This window comes from Apis dorsata, unplaced genomic scaffold (assembly GCF_000469605.1).
Source record: "Apis dorsata unplaced genomic scaffold, Apis dorsata 1.3 scaffold_416, whole genome shotgun sequence".
NCBI classification, from domain to species: domain Eukaryota; kingdom Metazoa; phylum Arthropoda; class Insecta; order Hymenoptera; family Apidae; genus Apis; species Apis dorsata.
The window spans coordinates 138,761-151,777 of record NW_006263671.1 but is presented as its reverse complement, the minus strand read 5'-3'; the positions used below and the strand labels follow the sequence as shown (position 1 = coordinate 151,777).

Genomic DNA, 13,017 nt, shown 5'->3' with positions numbered 1-13,017 from the left:
CTCTCTCTCTCTCTCTCTCTCTCTCTCTCTCTCTCTCTCTGCTTCTCCATCTCTCCTCTCCTCCTCCTTATTTCATTTTATTAAACATTTATTAAATATTTATACTATGTAATCATTTTTTCTCTTCTTAAAAAAAAAACTATCATAAAAGAAAATTTTTTGTAAGAATTTGTTTTTATTAGATTCCATCCATTAGAAAACGTTTTACATTAAAAATTTGTTTACATCTCATTTTCTTCATTTTTTTACACAAACTCATGTGAATAAATTTTTACAGAATTTTTATAACACTTCAAAATCCATATCATAACTCCATACTTCCATTCTTTTTCTTCTTTCTTTTCCTTCTATCAATATTGATTTCAATACAAACATATATAGGAAAGTAAAAAAATTGAAATTAGGAAGACAGGAGTGACAAGTTTCAATGAACGAAAACAAATTTTAGGCAGTGGAATTCCGAGTTATAGTATTTATTTATCACTGTCATCGTACAGCCCTTTTCAATAATATCCATTCATATTGATTCAGTCATCATCGCACTTTCCGGTTTTTTCTTTTTAATAATTTGAATTATAAAGCTATACATTCAATTTTTATTTCAATAATCTACTTACATATTTAAGATCAAACTGTATGTTATCGGTAATAATTGCTGCAGTTACTTCATTTATTTTTTTCTTCGTTTTGCATCTTTGTTTTACCTCTAATAATTAATTAGTCATTTTTTTAGTGAAATACTTCACTGAAAATTTCATTTTTTTTCATTTGCCGAGGTATGAAATCGGAGCAATATTTCTTGGCCAAGCATATGTTATAAATGCAAAAAGATATAATAATAAGGTCGGTGTTAGTTTGTTAGCACTCGAATATATCTATATGACTAGTTTTCTGTGTCAACAGATTTTCTTAAAAATATAAATTATTTACAAGGATTTCAGCTAATTTTATCGAAATTTAATAATCTTGGTTTAATCACATCAATAATACCGAAGTATAGGAGAGCCGTGGCTGTATTCGATTATTATTTAAAAATAAAAGAAAAAAAAATGAATTACAAAATGATTATATTTACATAATTTTTATATTACGTTTTACTGAATTTTACATGCGCTACTATCTTTTTTTTATTTTTGTTTTTTTTAATAAATAAATTTTTTATTTATTTTATTTTAATAATTGAAAAGAATATGACAATTTGGGTTAAGATAAATAATATACATCGAATATTAAAGCAAAATAAATACGATACTCATTAGTTTTCTTTATTTTTATTATTTTTGCACTGATGTATGATAAAATTATTTTTTTATATTTAATAACAATTAATCATTTCCTCCAGTTAGTTTATGTCAATTTGTATATAAAAATAAATTTTTATGATATATTCCAATTATATAAATAAAGTTATTTGAAATAAAAATTCCAATGAATTTAAAAATTCACTAATAAAATGGCCTTTATTATATTTTAATCTAATAACAAGAATCCATGATTATTTATGATAATTAGATGCTATATGATCAACTAAAGTAATATAGCGCATCTTTTATTTTTATTTAATTAAAATTTATTCAATATGTATATCCTAGCTTTTAAAATTAATATATTATTTAATTTGAAAAGAAAAAAAAATTACTAGATTTAATTTTAAGTAGAACACATGAAACATAAAAATGTTTGATTCTACCGCGTTAATATTTTTTAATCTATTGCTTTAGCCACGGCACTCTTTTTCTTTTTTCCATTTTTTATTTTTTTTCTTTTAATCATTTAATTTCATTCTTTCTTCCTGTTTACTTAAATATAAAAATACATAGCCAGTCTATACATAGAGCGTGCAAAGTGGCACAGTGAACTGAGTTACCAAATATCCTGGATGGTTAACTACCACTTTCAGCATTCGACGGTGGTTCCATTTCATCGTGACTTCTATTCGTGTTACTTGACATTGGGAGACATGAATTTTTTGGCAGCGGGTTAGTTATTACACTATCACTATGAGATGTTGTCGCATTATACATAGAATTATCAAAGTGTTGTAAGCATGGAAATTCTGGACCAGGCAGCAATAAAGTAGTTTGAGTAGGAAGATTAGTTAATGACACCATTCCAGGTGTCATCATTTGTTTGTTAAAACAACTTCTTAATGCCTCTTCGATTAAATTTGCTATTTTATCACGATCATTCTATAACAAACAATAAAATCTTGAAACTATTATTTTTTTTTAAAAATATGTAAAATATGTAAAAATATGTAAAATAAGATAAATACCTCATTAATAAATCCAAAATGTACAAGCTCCTGAGCAAGAAGCATTGAAGTATCTAATTGACTTACAGGACATGTCAATTGTCTATTCATTTTGTCATCCATTCGTAATAATATTGTCATCTATAAAATATACTAGTATAAGAAATACAAATTTGATAATTAATATTAATTATTTTATCGCATTGTGTTATATACTTACAAGTAATTCACAACTTTCTTCTCTAGGTTTAACATTACACATCATATTAACTACTCTTCGAGATTCTACATCCACCGGTTCAGGTGTAACTGATTTCACTGATTCAGTAACTTCAGGTGATATTGCTCTTGGTCGAACAGGTGGTGGCAATTTCGCCATAAATGCTGTCAGAGGATATATACCATACCTGTTGACACAAAAAATTAATATGATATGATTAAAAAATATACAGTTTTTTAATAAATGTTATGAATTTGTTATGAATTTGTGAATATGAATTATCAATCAAATCAAAAGAATAATCATAGATTATCGATTTTTAACTTTTCACTTTAAAATAAAAAGTGGAAAACATTAAATTCAATTTCAGTTTGAATTAATTTTTTCATGTTTTTTTCGTACTATCTGTACAATATAAATTTATTTAAATATAATTATATTTGATATCATTTTTTCGAAATTTTTAATAAAAATAAAAAAAAATTTTAAATTTGATTATAATAATCTCACAATTATAAAATAAAGAATATGAAAATTTTATTTTTTATATTTTAATGAGTCATTAATAAAAATCACAGATTGATAAATATACAAAATATAGATATTTTCTCTCTATAAAATCATTCTTAAAAATTCTATGCAATTCTATACGAATTGATGAGAATAAATTCTATTAAGCACAATAAAAATATATCTATTAAAAGTGAAGAATACTTTTAAATATCTATACAATTTTATATACTCATGATATGACTATTTAATACTCACTTTACATCTTCCACGAATTTTTCTAATTTTTCTGTAACAGGAATATCACTTAATCGAATCTGCTGCGATGGTCGACTTTGATACTTAATTTCCGCAACTACGGTATCAGGGCCATAGAGCCTTTGCAATACTTCATCCGTTATTGTTTCCGAAATATTAGCTGAAGAAATAGAAAAAATTAACCGATTTATAAAAACTATCATTTCATCAATATTCCAGTTTTATTATAATGATTATTTTATCTAATTTTATTATTATAAAAAAAAATATGTGTATTAAAAATATAATATAATATGTGTATTAAAAATATAAAAAAAAATATGTGTATTAAAAATATATAATAATATCGCATAAATTGTCGAAATATTATCTAATCAAATATGGAATAAAAAATATAATTCTAGAAAATAGAATAGAATTTCTAGAATAGAATAATCCTAGAAGTCTTAATATTTTTCTTTTTCAATGACTACAAGTGAAATACAGATATTTGATTTAAATTTTGTTATTTTAAATATGTCAGAGTAACACTAACTCATTTTAGAAAATCAATTTTTAATAAATGATGAAAATAGTTAATGCGACACTATTATGAAATATATTTTGAGAAATTGAGATTAGATAATAATAATATTATTAAACTTACTGGCTGAATTAACCAAAGCATGAGCAGCAAGTAATTTTAACGAATGTACTTCAAATAAAACTGGATGAAAAAGAAGTTCCCTTGCGCTTGGTCTACTAAGCGGATCTACTTGAAGACATTTTCGAATGAAATCTTTTTGTTGGCCATCATCTAATGATTCTATGGTTTTTCGAACGTTATCATCGGTCACGATCGTACCAGTCTCTCCGTTACCCTGTATTTCTAACGCAGCCATTTCCAGAGCACACATTCCAAATGAATAAATATCAATAGCAGGAGTTACAGAATCTAAAGAATAAAATAAAAGATATTATAAATTATAATATATAATAATAATATATATTTTTATGAAATAATTCACATACTTCCATATTCAGGGGCTACAAAATGCATATTTTTCATATTTGCTCTACATGTTTTAACATGATGATGAATTGCATCAGGAGCCACTATAATAATAATGAAAATATATTATTATTTTTAATGAATATACTGCAAATAAGCGCTCAAAATATGTATTCTAAGTATTTAAAAAGTAATAAGTTAAAATTTTTTATTTAAATAGTAGTATTTTTTATTTAAGTAGTAGAAATTCTATATTTTTTCAATTAAAAATTAATTAAAAAAATACAATTCATACAATGTTTTTTTTTATTTTTTGAATATTTTTCATAATATATAATTAATTTTTGCATAACATATAATTAAATTAATACATAAATTGTTAGAAAAATTGTGTTGTAACTGAAAAATTATCCTATGAGTAACTTGAGTCCTCACACACATATTCGCATGTACATATGTATGCATAAAATAAATAATATGAACAATAAAAAAATAATTTATATAGTTTATTTTTAAATAATTCATATGATAAAATTATTTTATAAACAAGAAAAATAAAATTTGTTTTATTAATGAACAAAAACATAAAAGTTAAATCACAATGAAAAATGCGTGTAATAATAGTAATCATAAAAAACAAAAAATATTTTAAATTCTTTATCTTTTTTTTTATTACTCAAAAGATAAAGAAATACACTATATTAAATAAATTATATTAAAATCAAATAAATTGTGAATATCTTTATATAAATGACAATCAAAATGTAAACACATACGCGCGCGCGCATTTTTACAGATAGATATTACAGATATATATAGATAATACTTACCTTTATATGTCTAAATTACTTAGCTGGTAATATACGATGATTATCTGCCAAATATATTTTCTTCAAATTCATCATTTTTTCATTTATACCAAAAGTCGTTGTTATTAATTGATTTTATTCTCTGGATAGATGAAAGTACGATAGTACTTCCTCTCTTTGAAGACTTTGCTGTGTTTTTTTCATTATTTAGATTAGTCTATTTGCTATAATTAAAAATGAGGACTCAAGTTATTTCTAATATATAAAATGTAATTTATACACAATCTTTCCAAGAGTTTTATCTTATTAATATATAGAATAAAAAAAGAAATTATATTTAGATAAAAGTGAGAGGAAGAAGTGGGAGGGAGAGAAGGAAGAGGAAAAGAAAGAAAGAGAGATTATAAATATTACAATGATAACAATAATATAAAATGATTCTGAATATCTGATGCAAAATTATTAGCAATATTTGATAGAAACAATATCTCAATTTTTTCACATAAAGTTTATTATTAAAATTTATTTAAAGAATAATTCTTGTTCAAATATTATTAATTTTTTTATTAGATTAAATGATAATCTATTCTTTTTGATTATAACAATACTAAATTATAGTATAGAAAACTTTTTTCATTATAAATATATTATAGCTTTTTCACACATTATTATATTTTATAATAGAATATTCAGATATCTGTTTGTTCAATTTAATTATTAAATAACACACAACGTCATAAATTAAAATAGAAATTAATTAATTAAAATATAATAATTATAATATTATTATGAATATTATTATGAATTAACTTATTGCATGAATATTAAGAAAACAGACATAATGGCAATATATATACTTTGTCATATTTTAACATTTATAATCCTATATTATGATTTATAATTTTCATCCATGAAAAATAAAATTTTCATCTATGACAAATAAAACTATTAATTTTTCTATAGTCCTGTGAAAAAAGAAAAATGTCTTGCAAATTCCTATTCTAATATAATACATGATTTCATTTAGAAATAAATCTTGAATATCTATGATTAGCTTTATGATATAATAAGTATTGTTAACAATTTTGATGTATAAGTAGAGAAACATTAATATATTTTTTTGTACATAAAATTTTTCTCATAGAATAAAAAGTTGTTTATATTTTGTGAAATAATTGCTTACCCGAACCAATTTTTACAAGTCCATTATGTTGAATAAATATTGTGTCACAAGTGAGATTTCCATGAATAATGGGAGGTGAACAAGAATGCAAGTAACTGAAAAGTTAAAAATGATTAATATATTTATAAGAAAAATACATAAATAAATAAGCAATATAATTTAAAAGACTTATGATATACAAAGAATTTCTTTTTCATATTACCTTAAAGCAGAAAGTATTTGAGTACACCAACGTTTCCATGCTTGCAAGGGTAATTTTTTGACATTACGTTTTGTTCTTTTTAGGAACTGTTTCAAAGACCCAGAAGACATATACTCAGTTATAAATATGACCTAATAAGTAAAATAAATAAAATTATAATAAATAACATATTTATTTAAAAATTCAAAATTAATTTAAACTTTAATTTTTTTATTTCATACCCGAGGTTTATCATTATGGGTATCTGTCCAATACCTATGAAATTTAACAATATTAGGATGTTCCAATTGTGTAAGATTTTCAAATACAAGTTGTATTTTTTCTTCTTGTGCTTTGAAGTTTTTCCTTTCTGAAAATTGCACTTCATTCCAAACAACTTCAACACCTTCTTCTGTATCCATTGCCAAATAGGCACAATCGATTCCTGGTACATCACGTTGTTCCACCTAAAAGAAAATAATATTATTTAGAAAATTATTATTTATTTTATTCATATAATTATTTATGAAAAACTTAAAGTAAAAATACATAAAGTTTACTTCATTATAAAAATATATTATTTACAATGTATAAAAATTATATATGATAAAAATAAAATCAGATTATTAATATATCTCAAAGAAACTATAGATATATAGTACATAAATATATAGTAATGATAGTAAAACACATTATGCAATCATCTATTTTGAAGTTATTTAAAATATAAATCAAACAACTTCATACTTATTTATCATTAAATTAATATGACCTTGCTTCCTAATTTAAGAACGGGAAGTAATTTATAGACAGAGATTAAAAAATATTTAATGATGTGATAATGATATTAAAATAAAACTATATTCTATATTCAAAAAAATATATAGTTTTATATAGTTTTATATTTTAATATATTCAAATAAAATATATAGTTTTCCTTTAATTTTTTTAATAAACATTTTTTTAATTAAGATTTTGAATAAAATTACATAAACTAAAAGAAATAACTTGTTTTTTCTAAAATAGACATACCTCCATTTCAGTAACTTCGTTTTCACTGCCTCTGGCTGCTCCAAATGTAGAGCCTTCGGCTAATGTGGATTTAGAACCTACATATACCTAACATAAAATATATAATAAACATAAAACAATTATTGAATAGCATAAATAAAACATTTCCATTGTTTTATTATTAAATTCTTGTCTTCAAATAGAATAATAAAATAATTTGATAGAATAAAGCAATTTTATAAATATTTAATTAATTAACAATTTAACTTTACAATTAATTTTAGAAAATCATCTTTAGAATGAAATATAAAAAAAAATACTTTTGTTAATTTTAATATCAAAAAATTATTATAATCTATATTTATAATTCAGAAAAAATTTATATTTACACAAATTAAGAAAACTAATTTTTAATTTTTTAAAAAATAAATAGAAAGATTATTATTTATATAAATATTATAAGAAGATTATTTTTATATATTAAAATCATAGTATATATATATATGATTTGAATACGTAACAAATTAAATAGAAATTTTTTTCTTATTGCTTCAGAAACAAATATTAGAAACAAATATTAGATGAAAAGCAAAATAAAGTATAAAGCAAATAGTTTTTAATTTATAAGTTTCTGATTTTTCTATATGAATATTTAATAATCTTTACGTTATCTATTCAATGCAAAAAAATGTCTCATATACATATTTTTAAATTAGACATAAAACAAAATTACATAAATTACATTTATATCCCAATGTTTTAAGCTATTTATCTCATAATTTATACAAACATCTTAATAGTTTATCCAAATTGAAATCTATACGAATAAATAATATTACAATAAAAAATTTTTTTTATTCTTACATTTTTTGTTTATTCTATTATTTCTTTCATAGAAATAACATGTAGAATTTTATAATTTCTATGAAAAGAACAACGTTAAACTAAATATTTAAAATAATATTAATCAGAATAAAATTCTAGTCAAACTGATAAACAAGATATAAATATAAATAAATTAAAAAAAAAACATACCTCTTCGCGGCGTTTGAGCCACCGCCCGCAGGGGCTCTCTTCCAGGATTTCACTCTCATCTTCTGAATCTTCACCACTTTCCCGCGGTGACTTGTGCTCTGGGTCCGTGCTAGAGCGACTCCCGGGCATTACACACGCGATTAGTTGAAGGAGCAGCACCGAACAGAGCACAACACGGTCAAACTCATCGGTGGTAATTCAAAAAAGTTACCTTAATATTGCATCTATTCCACCACAAGTACACTGCTAATAATACGCACGTAAATGTTAACAAAGAAAATGAGGTTCGGAACTGAAGCACAAGCTGCACTCACAGTGACACATGCAGCGACAACCCGTTGCAAGGAAACCCGAGCTGCGATATTTCTGATCTTACGCAGTCACACGTATAGACTGACACTTATTGGTTTCCCTTAGGGTTCAGCCGATATATTAGACATCGTGTGGGTCATTTGCAAATCACACTGTCAAAATAAACCCTCTGTTATGAGTGAAATAGCTTTGATATGACACACACTCTAGTATTCATTTTCGCTCTGTCTTTGGTCACGTTCGTCCAGTATGGCGATTACCGTGTACCGCACCCTTTTCAGAGTCAATACAGCGACATCTATCAATTGTCGTGTCGAGGACCAATTTCAATCTTATTGAAGATAATTTAAAGATAAAATTCCCTGAATTGATCATATTCAAATTTAACAATATACACATTCTTCTATGTTATCGCTTAGTTTGTGCTCAATTTCTGAGATATAAATAAGAAACATCAAATTGTTTCAAAATTAAAAATTTAAAATTAAGTTTTTTAAAGAAACATTTAAAGAGATGAATTTCTTATAAATGTAATCTTCATTCTTAATAATTATATTTTTAATTATATTTTTAATTCAAATTTGTTTACTTCATTAATAATAATATAACATTTACTCATCGTTATATAGTTACAATTATTATATTAATTTCATAGGTGTTCTTATTTATAACACAATATGATATCTATAAAAATGTTACCTTTGTTAGAAGGTGCAAAATTAATTATTCTTGATGAAGGTTTGGTGATATTACAATAAAATATATACATATATATATATATATGAGAAAAATATTTTGCAAAACTATGGTTTAATTTAAATGTTATAATTAAAAAATAATATATATATATATATATTTATAAATAATATGTAATTATATTGGTAATAAATAATAAATATATTTTAGGAGTGAATGCGATATATTCAAAAATACTAATTGCAGGATGGATACAAATGTGGAAAGAGAATGATGTTAATCGTGTATTCAATTTGTTATTATTTTCCAATCCAAAATCTTCATATCAAAATGAACATAAAATTTTCATATCAAGTAACATACATATTTCTGATTATTATACTATTAATATTAATGAATTTGATATAAATAATATTGCTAAAAAAGATTTTCATAGATTAGAATATATTTTAAAAACTACAAATGAAAAATCTATAGTGATTATTGATTGTTTGACATCTTTAATTTTATTTATTGGTTTATCAAAAACTATGTGGTTTTTAAAGAAATTAAGCAAACAAGTATCACAAGTAATTTGTATTTATAAACGTGATTTTGTCCAAATTAAAATACCTTGCATTGAAACATTAGGAAGTACATATGTAAAAATACAGAAATTTTCTAATTCAATGATAAACAAGAATTTTAATTATATAGTAGAATTTGTGCATCGTAAAATAAATGGAGGAATTTTGAAACAACAGGAAATAGTAAATCAAAATATCATATCTTATGAAATTCAGTCACAAAAACTTGAACAAAGCAAAAAATTAGATTCAGGATGTGAGAAATTGAATCAAATTGAATCTTCATTCAGGTTAGAGATAAATGAAAATGAAATAAAACAGAAAAAAGAAATAATATTACCATACATATTTAATCCAAATATAAATATATCTAAAATTAATTATCAACCAGAAGATATAGATGATATTGATGAGGAAGATCCAGATGATGATTTATGTTTCTAATTTATTTATATTATTATATTTCATTCTATTAATATATATTCAAATTATAAAATTAAAAAATTACATTAAAAAAACTACTATTATTACAAACAAAAAATTTTATTTTTTATTCTATAATATATTTTCAAAAATATTATTTATAATATTTTATTTATTATTTTATTGTGATAATAAAATTTAATGTATAATAAATCTTTTATTCTAACATATTTCTAAATTTATTAACAATAAATTTCAAATTTATAAGAAAATAGATATTTTGTACAAAACAATACTGCATATAATAATGATTAAATAGTAAATTTAAAAATAGAATACTAATATTTATCTCTTTGGTTTTTCATTCAATGAATTGTTATCACTTTCTTCTATAGGATTGAGACTATAACATTAAATATATGTAGCATTTATAATTACAGAAAACGGAAAAAGCACAGCCAGATGAAAAATGATTCTATAGAATAAATATTAATCAATAATACTATAATTGAATAAATTAATTAAAAAAATATACAAAAAAATATTAAAAAGTTATATTCCACCTTGAAAGATCTTAGATAATATGTTATACGAAATATATAGTAAAAAATTTTACTGTTAGATATTCCAATTTATAGCATTTTAAAAAATTAATATTTGATAATACATTTCAAAAGAATTGTAAAAATAATCATTTTATAAAATTTTACCAAGGTGTACAATTAGGCATTAAAAATATAAAGTAAATTTTGATCACAAAAATGATGGGTACCATTAATATGCTGTAACACTCTACTTTCTAATAAATTACGACCATATTGAATGGCTTCTTCTCTAGTTTGCGCAATATTGGCTTCGAGCAACCAATTAACTAAATCAGTTCCAGTGAAAACACCTTTATATACCTTTAATAAGCGTCTACGACATATGGCTATACGAGCACGACATTCAGTTAAATAACAACGATTAAATTGATCCCTAATAGCCTTCACTTCTGGACTTAATGCATCTTCAGGGGGAAGTTGTAATTCTTTTTCTATAAAATAGAATAGCAAATTATATTTTAATTATAAATATTTTCTATTTAAAAATAGATATATATAATAAAAATAATTTTGTACCAGTACGCCATTTTCGACATATTTTTCGTAGCCAATATCCTAATTTCCCAAGATCAGTATCTAATCCAAAAATAGCAAATGTGATTAATGATTGGCCAAAATTTAAAGCAACATCCAAAAATGCTAATTCTGCATAAATTCCCGTTAATTGTTCCATTAATAATGTTCCAATTGATATGGATAAACCCTTTATAAAATATTTATAATAAAATATAATTTTATCTTTTGAATATATTGCATATATATAGTATATAGTATATATTTATAGTGTACTTACTATAAACATAGAGCATAGAAGTAAAATAACGAATATAAGATGTCGTAAAAGTTGAGGATCATTTCTTTCATTTTCAACATCTATGTATAAATCACAATTATTAATTTCATTACTATAGCCTCTACATATTCTATTTGGACAATCATCTATATATTCACAACCAATGCTAATAAAATTAATATGTTAATTAAAAAAAAGTTTTACTCTTTTTAATTTATTATATGAATCACTTACATTGGAGTATTAGAAGTTGAAGAAATCAAATCTTCAACATCTACTATCTGTCCTTCACTATCATCGTTATTAGAATTTTCAACATTATTTATTAAATTAGAATAAGATGTTAAAATATTTTGACGATGATAATTCTGTTGTAAAATCAAACAGCCTATTGTTACTGTAAAAAAAAATATATAATAAAAAATTATTTCTTATTTCATTTGATAAAATATATTTTATTCCTTACCAATAAAGCAGAATGTTAATATAAAAATAGAAATTCCAGCTTGAATGGTACCAAATTGAAAATTTGGATTTCTAAACTCAAGTTCAGATTCCTTTGAAGATATAGTGCTACACATGATAATTGCTATTAAAAATGGAATTCTGAAAAAATATATTAATTATATTATCTTTTTTTAGTATTAATTGTATATAATTATACATTTATATAATTATATTAATTTTAGGACAAAATATTTATCATACCCCCATCCTATAGGATAAAACCATTTTTGAATATTATAAACAAAATCCAAAGAACGAGAACTTAAATATAACAAAGTTGCAGCTATTGCCATAGTCCAAATACGACTTGCATATACTCCCATAGTAATTAAAATAAATTGAATATACCTATAATAAATATTATATATATATATTATAATTAATATATATATAATTGTTATAAATTGCAATAATATAAATTCTAATATTTTTAATAATTATATTAATAATATAAGTTAATATATTTAACATATTATATTAAATAAAATAAAAATAGAAAATAATAGACATTACCATAAAGCTGAATCATTATTATGAGATTCAAGTTTTGTCCATATTATGACGCCAATAGCTGTTGCCAGCTAAAATCATAATTTTTATATAAATATTTCAATTATAATTGATACAAATTCTAAATATAATTAATATCAATATAATTTAATA

At 22.6% G+C, this 13,017-nt stretch overlaps 3 protein-coding genes across 4 annotated transcripts in view; 1 reads left to right on the top strand and 2 right to left on the bottom strand.

Moving 5' to 3' along the window:
• Nucleotides 1-1,746: 1,746 nt before the first annotated feature.
• Nucleotides 1,747-9,070, bottom strand: LOC102674225 (nuclear receptor-binding protein homolog). Its single transcript, XM_006619455.2, has 11 exons — nucleotides 8,453-9,070; nucleotides 7,439-7,525; nucleotides 6,649-6,873; nucleotides 6,428-6,558; nucleotides 6,226-6,320; nucleotides 4,254-4,337; nucleotides 3,889-4,176; nucleotides 3,243-3,402; nucleotides 2,475-2,661; nucleotides 2,276-2,395; nucleotides 1,747-2,189 (listed from the first exon to the last, which is right to left on the bottom strand). The coding sequence occupies exons 1-11, from the start codon at nucleotides 8,579-8,581 to the stop codon at nucleotides 1,884-1,886; spliced, it is 1,812 nt and encodes a 603-aa protein (XP_006619518.1). The 5' UTR covers nucleotides 8,582-9,070; the 3' UTR covers nucleotides 1,747-1,883.
• Nucleotides 9,071-9,411: 341 nt separating this feature from the next.
• On the top strand, nucleotides 9,412-10,567 carry LOC102674358. Of its 2 annotated transcripts, none has more exons than XM_006619456.2 (2): nucleotides 9,412-9,502; nucleotides 9,671-10,567. In XM_006619456.2, the coding sequence occupies exons 1-2, from the start codon at nucleotides 9,442-9,444 to the stop codon at nucleotides 10,468-10,470; spliced, it is 861 nt and encodes a 286-aa protein (XP_006619519.1). In that variant the 5' UTR covers nucleotides 9,412-9,441; the 3' UTR covers nucleotides 10,471-10,567. The 2 variants fall into 2 exon arrangements, with proteins under 2 accessions (XP_006619519.1, XP_006619520.2); XM_006619457.2 differs by having other exon boundaries at nucleotides 9,422-9,475.
• Nucleotides 10,568-10,813: 246 nt separating this feature from the next.
• LOC102677399 (integral membrane protein GPR155) overlaps nucleotides 10,814-13,017 on the bottom strand; it is a 4,283-nt gene continuing 2,079 nt past the window's right edge. The window contains 7 exon segments of the mRNA XM_031512343.1: nucleotides 10,814-11,485; nucleotides 11,571-11,757; nucleotides 11,848-12,013; nucleotides 12,082-12,244; nucleotides 12,314-12,453; nucleotides 12,556-12,702; nucleotides 12,868-12,985. Of these exon segments, the coding sequence (XP_031368203.1) occupies nucleotides 11,172-11,485; nucleotides 11,571-11,757; nucleotides 11,848-12,013; nucleotides 12,082-12,244; nucleotides 12,314-12,453; nucleotides 12,556-12,702; nucleotides 12,868-12,985 (1,235 nt within the window). The 3' untranslated portion in view covers nucleotides 10,814-11,171.

Excerpts from the sequence above, each read along its gene's own strand:
- LOC102674225 (XM_006619455.2), bottom strand. The coding sequence starts at position 8,581 with ATGCCCGGGAGTCGCTCTAGCACGGACCCAGAGCACAAGTCACCGCGG. Across the intron at positions 7,526-8,452 it reads GGCTCAAACGCCGCGAAGAG|GTATATGTAGGTTCTAAATC; the intron begins GTATGTTTTTTT and ends ATTTTATGTTAG. Across the intron at positions 4,338-6,225 it reads ACTTGTAAAAATTGGTTCGG|TGGCTCCTGATGCAATTCAT; the intron begins GTAAGCAATTAT and ends TTATTATTATAG.
- LOC102674358 (XM_006619456.2), top strand. The coding sequence starts at position 9,442 with ATGATATCTATAAAAATGTTACCTTTGTTAGAAGGTGCAAAATTAATT. Across the intron at positions 9,503-9,670 it reads ATTAATTATTCTTGATGAAG|GAGTGAATGCGATATATTCA; the intron begins GTTTGGTGATAT and ends AATATATTTTAG.